Raw genomic sequence first — 5,808 nt, 5'->3', positions numbered from 1 at the left:
GTGAATGAGCAGGTATGTCATTTGCTGGCTCATTCCCCAAGTGCTGGGAGCTGGGAACTCAATCCAGTTTCCCATAGCGACAACAGAGACCAAACACTTGAATACCCACTGCTGCCTCCCAGTGTGCACTTTAGTAGGAAACCGGAATTAGTGTCAGACCTGGAACTTGGACCCAGACACTTGGATATGTGATGTGGGTGTCACAAGTAGAGTTGTAACAATTGCACCGAATGCCTTTCCCAGTTTATTATACTTTATTTATAAGTTTTCTCTCAAAAAGATGCATACAAGTATCTTCCATGGTAGGTGACATTTTGCATGGATTTAATGTATTTGTATTTGAGGAGTTAGAGAATATTTGCAAATTCAAACTATGGTCATGGGTTTAAACAACTGCTTTGCCATCAGGCGGCTTTTATATTAAGAACAAGAAGTCACAGAGCTGTATTTACCATGCTAAAGCAATGAAACACATTGTATTTGGAGATTTGCAAGAAAGCTCTACTGGCTCCTAGAATACCAAAATGAGCTGAAAGGAGAGAAAATGATAAAGCAGAAATATCTAAGGATACTTGGAGGACAATTGAAGCTCTACAAGCCCTCCAGAGTTGCGTTTCTGGTTTTGACGTCCGTCATTGAAGCCCGTCTCCTGGCCTGGTTTCTCCCCCTGACATGCTGAGTGTTTAAGGATCACAAGTGGCAGTTTTCAATTGTGCAGAGAACGTAGGCTGAGCATGGCTCACAAGTGCTGTTTGATGTGCACGCTGTAGAACAGGGATTACAGGAAAGCCTGGGGAAAATTAAGGTGGATCCAAGCTGAACCAGGGAATCTTGATAACATGTCCAAGTTCAAGTTCACCCTACACATTGCATTCTGGAGAAAACTCCTTGTCAAACAGCCTTGCAGGGAAGCCTGTTTCAGCTGTGGACCCAGAGTGTTACATGGTGCTCCCTGCAGCAGTGGCTGCTGAATAATATGTTGGGGGTGTTTTCTTCATTTTGTAGTATACTGTCTTAGGCGTGTTCCTGATTAGTGGAAAAGAGGTGCGTGAAGAAGCCCCCAGCTTGGTCCTTGTTCTGCTCTGGGGCTTCAGAATATGCTAGGACTTTTCTATTGGTGTGTGCTTAGCCTCAGCTAGGTTTTCATCAGTCTTTCAAAAAGATCCCTCGATGCACTGGGGAGGTTTGACCTTGGCCCTACGGGGGAAACAGGATTCTTCACATCAGCCACTTTGACTGGGGGATTCCACGAGTCACTGGGGAACTCACCTGCAGTCCTCACTGTCCAGCAGGCCCCGGTACGTGCTGATCTCTGACTCCAGCCGGGCCTTGGTGTCCAGCAGCACCTGGTACTCCTGGTTCTGCCGCTCCAGGTCGCAGCGGATCTCAGCCAGCTGGTTCTCCACATTATCAATCAGGCATTGCATCTGGGCCAGCTGGGTGCCGTACTGGGCCTCGGTTTCTGCCACAGTGCATTCCAGGGATTCTATCTGCAGGAGGAAGACATTGTCCAAAGACTAGCACAGTCTCTGGGGCCAGACAACTTGTGTTCAAATTCTTGCTCTACCCTTTTCCAGCTATGTGACCTCGGGAAAGTTCCTTAGGTTCTCTGAACCTCAGTTTTGTTCTCTGTAGAATGGAGAATGCAAAGTCCCTATCTCATGGGAAGGCTGTAAGGATCAACCAAGTTGATATATGCCAGTGCTCGGAGAAGTGTCTGGAAGAATTTTAAGGGCTGTGGAAACGTTAGCTATTGCATCTGTGATTACTGCAACCGATGGGGTGTTTGTGTATCTTACGGAGTATCCGTAGCATTTGAGAAGAACTCTGAATTTGGGGTCCTGGTAGGAGGAGTGGGATAGTGTGGTTTACAGGAGGAGCTCCGGGTTGAACCACTTGGATTCAGCTTCCACTTCTGCATGACCTTCTGCAGATTTCTTAATTTGAATATCAGTTTTCCTTGTCATTGTTATGGGGTTAATAAAGGTTTCTATCCCATAAAGTTATGGTCAGGCTTGAATTAGCATGATGCCTCTCACAAGAAGAGTGCTCAGCTATTCTTCATCTAGAAATTCTGCAGGACCCCACACAGTCCACACTGCAGTGCTGGACTGGAACTGGCTAGTGTAATCTTGCCTGCGTGGTAGCCTTGCTGCCTGCGTGGGCTGGGTGGCGTGCAGTGAAGGATCAGGGTGAAGTGTGGATCCTGAGAAGTGTTATGATCATTGTAGGGTGAAAAGTTTAAAGTCTTTGTTTTAGTATAATGGTGATCTTGGCATATTGGCCTGATCAAAAGAGACTTAAAATCCTCTGGACTGCCTACGTGCTATGCTGCTGTGGCCTCTCCACTCCTGCCTGTCTCTGGGGGGTGCCGCAGGATCGCACTCAGGCCTGCGGGGAAGGTTAGAACACCCTGGTGGGCCGGTGCAAGCTGTTGACCTGTCACTTCTGCCTCTAGCTGGGTAAGCATGGTGGTTGGAAAGGCAAGGAAGCGGAATCCTTGCAACTTGGAAATCCAGACCTGCCACACGAACTGGGGATCTCTGCCTTGGGTTGTGGGAAAGGGTGTTTGTCAGAGCCCGATTTATCAGTGACAAGGCGGACACCTTCTTTGCCATACGCACCAGGCTTTGCTGTGCCTGAAGTTCAATTTCCAGCGTGTTGGCTGTGCGTTTCAGCTCCAGCATCTCCGTCTGGCAGCCCTGCAGCTGCTCTGCACTGGACAGCTGCTGCTGATTCAGCTCCTCTGTCTGAAACACAGGCATGGTTAGAGAACCCTGCCGAGGCACATGCGGGGAGTCCTGCTCCCATGTTGCTTCGGGCCTGACCTGAGCAGCGAACCACTCCTCCACGTCTCTGCGGTTGTTGGCGAGCAACGTCTCATACTGACAGCGCATCTCATCCAGGACCTCGTTGAGGTCGATGGTGGGGGCGGTGTCCAGCTCCACACTGAGTCGGTCACCGAGCTGGCCACGGAGCAAGTTGACCTCCTGAAAGTGGGAAGGGAGTGAAGAATGTCACAGAGCAGTAGGGCAAAATCCATCCGACACACAGTGGCATCCCATTCCCGAGTTGTGAAATACTGAGTAAAAGTGTAGGATTTTAATTCTGATGCCCTGGGCTAATTCTCTTTTCCCCCCCTTACAAGTGCCCAGTTTCTTCTGCAAAATTGGCATAGTAATTTTATTTTGTTCTGGGGGATTATTGTGAGATATGGAAGAGTTAATATGTGCATACATATAAAGAATTTAGGAAGTTGCTTCAAAGAGGATGTTCTCAGTAAATGTGAACTGTTGTCATCATCCACAAATGCCCAAAGAGAAAACACATCTATTACATGATTCTGCACTTCATTTTCTGGTTCATCAAAACGAGATCAACACTTTCGTATTTTATGATTTTAAAAAGTTCATAGAAATGGGATATTTAAAACTGGTCTGGATACCAGAGGCGTCTTCATGCCCTATCTGAGGTGGACGTCACAGTGGAGTGGTCAGGCTGAGCGCAGTAGAGCCTCGAGGAGTGTTAGTTCAGCTTCAGCAGCGTTCTCCCAGGTTCAGTTTGCACACATCAACTTGAACTCTACCAGTGTAACGTTTCCACTCTTAGACTCCTTCTGGGTTGCTGCCTCTTTCTCACCTCTTTATGGCTTTTCTTAAGGCAAAGGAGATCATCCTTCAGAGACTCCACTTGGGCTTCCAGATCAGATTTGCACAGGGTCAGCTCACCCAGGATCCCACGCAGGCCACTGATGTCATTCTCCACCAGCTGACGCAGGGACAGTTCACTGTCGTACCTTACACAGCAAGAGAGATACATGCAATGCTGCTTTCCCACACACCGTGTAAGTGCTGGGTGCACTGCGGGACTGACACACAGGCTCAAGGAAGCCGCATGCTGTCGTTTATTTTGTGTATGAAATAATTACAAATTTGAGCTTTTAGAATATTTTAGCTTGAAAAAATTATATAGAGAATATTCTGTGTGTGTGTGTCTGTGTGTAAGAGACACAGAAAGAAAACCACAAATTATATTCAAATTGCAGGTAAACTTACTTTGTCCGAAAGTCCTCAGCAGCCAGTTTGCAGTTGTCGAGCTGTACAGCAAGTCTAGAATTCTCTGCTTTCGTGCACAAGATCTGAGAAGCAAGTTATTAGGTAAAGTAAATGGTTCTTGGAAAGAAACCTGAACACCTGTACCCTTCATGGCTCTGCCATTAGTTGTCTGTGAGGGGATGTAAGAAAGAATCAAGCTGCTTTCAGCCTGCTTGCTTGTTAACTTTGTGACTTACTGAAGAGAAAAGGCAGTGCCAACTTAGAATCAAAGCACAGACATGAAAAGGGCTCAGGACATTTCCCAATATTGCTTGGCAGTTGAATGCTGTTCAGGTCTTCTGCATCAGTAGTTTGTATTAGAACTGTATCCCCACCAACAGTAATAGAAATTCATCCGTAAGAGAAGAAAATGATTTCTAGGTGAAATTGTATGATATAACAATGGCATTTCAATTCTGGTGTAAAAATTGATATAAATGTGCAGGGATGCATATGGAAGTGCCACACACACACTCTATAGGAGATACAGCTGAAGACCACCAGCCCCTGTCCCCATCATAGCCCCTTGGTGAACAGGGGCAGCTGTGGGGCTGCTGCTGACTCCTAACCTTCAGTCCTGTGCCCTCTCTTTCATATCTCATGAACTCACAGATTTCGCCTTTCCTTTGGTTTCTTTCCGCAAGAATGCCTCTTCTAAGGTAAAGGTAAAGCCAATCGTAGATTAGGAAGGTGGAACATTAAGGTGACGAGACACGGAACCTTTTGCTGGAGATCTTCAATGATGTTGAAGTAGCACTGACAGTCAGGGCACGGCAGTGGGATACTCTCTTGACACTGTTCTCGGATCTTGCACTCCAGCTCGGCGTTGGTCTCCTCCAGGCTGCGCACCTTCTCCAGATAGCTGGCGAGTCTGTCATTCAGGAGCTGCATGGTCTCTTTCTCGTTGCTGTTGAGCATCCCATCCTCACACCACGCGCAGCTCCCTGCCAAGCATGGACTGTCACAACTCCCAACCAAGTAGCATGGCGTGAGGCAACGGGTGGACAAGCAAGACCTGGAGAGGAAGCCGGGGCTCCGACATCTGCCTGCAGAGCCGTCACTGGGGAGACAAGTCCTTTCCAGGGAGTGGGCGGAAGCAGGTGCACAGCCAGAGGCTCTGGCACAGGACTCAGAAGAGCAGTGTGTGTGGGAAGCTTCGGAAGTCATTCTTGAAGTGACGAGCAGAGAGTGTCTGCAAAACTCCTTTGCTTTGACTCAAAAAGTCTCCTTCCTTCCTGAGACTTTTATATAGCACTTCCCTGCCCTGGGTATTTACAGGGGCACCAGATGTTTTCTGTACCCTGTCGGTACCAGTTTCCATACAAACGTTTCATTAGTGTTGTTTATTTATGGAGGAAGAGTTTCATGCCTCATAAAAGAGGGCTAACTTTAGGTTACTAAATCAGGCCCTACACTATTTCCACAGGTCAGTAGAACAAAATTCTTATTTCAAAAAATCATCATAGAAAGTATTGTCCTTTTGACAGAAAGAAAAAATTCAGCCAAGCAATAATGACAGGTACAACCCATCACCAGGAGGAAAACTACATGGCCCCAGAGTTTGATTCTGTGCACTGATCCTTGTGTCTACTTTCGAAAGCTAACCTGTAAGACCTGTGCCTGTTTATGGGGCACAGCGCAATATTTCAACACATGTACATGGTGTAAACAGCTCCCTTCAGCATTTCCACTTCCTTATCTCTGCTTTAAGTTT

General features: G+C 47.1%; 1 protein-coding gene across 1 annotated transcript; it reads right to left on the bottom strand.

The window, feature by feature from the left end:
• Window positions 1–238: 238 nt before the first annotated feature.
• KRT40 (keratin 40) lies at window positions 239–5,417 on the bottom strand. The gene is made up of 7 exons (XM_002719141.6): window positions 4,815–5,417; window positions 4,056–4,138; window positions 3,640–3,796; window positions 2,829–2,990; window positions 2,625–2,750; window positions 1,270–1,490; window positions 239–790 (listed from the first exon to the last, which is right to left on the bottom strand). The coding sequence occupies exons 1-7, from the start codon at window positions 5,259–5,261 to the stop codon at window positions 691–693; spliced, it is 1,296 nt and encodes a 431-aa protein (XP_002719187.2). The 5' UTR covers window positions 5,262–5,417; the 3' UTR covers window positions 239–690.
• Between the last annotated feature and the right edge of the window lie 391 nt (window positions 5,418–5,808).

The sequence above is a fragment of the Oryctolagus cuniculus genome, chromosome 17, assembly GCF_051225735.1.
Source record: "Oryctolagus cuniculus isolate XC-2025 breed Fujian yellow rabbit chromosome 17, ASM5122573v1, whole genome shotgun sequence".
NCBI lineage: Eukaryota > Metazoa > Chordata > Mammalia > Lagomorpha > Leporidae > Oryctolagus > Oryctolagus cuniculus.
The sequence above is the reverse complement of the archived record's forward strand: the minus strand, read 5'-3'. Positions and strand labels throughout refer to the sequence as shown.

Excerpts from the sequence above, each read along its gene's own strand:
- KRT40 (XM_002719141.6), bottom strand. The coding sequence starts at position 5,261 with ATGACTTCCGAAGCTTCCCACACACACTGCTCTTCTGAGTCCTGTGCC. Across the intron at positions 4,139-4,814 it reads TTGAAGATCTCCAGCAAAAG|ATCTTGTGCACGAAAGCAGA; the intron begins GTTCCGTGTCTC and ends CTTGCTTCTCAG. Across the intron at positions 1,491-2,624 it reads TTCAGGCACAGCAAAGCCTG|ATAGAATCCCTGGAATGCAC; the intron begins GTGCGTATGGCA and ends TTCCTCCTGCAG.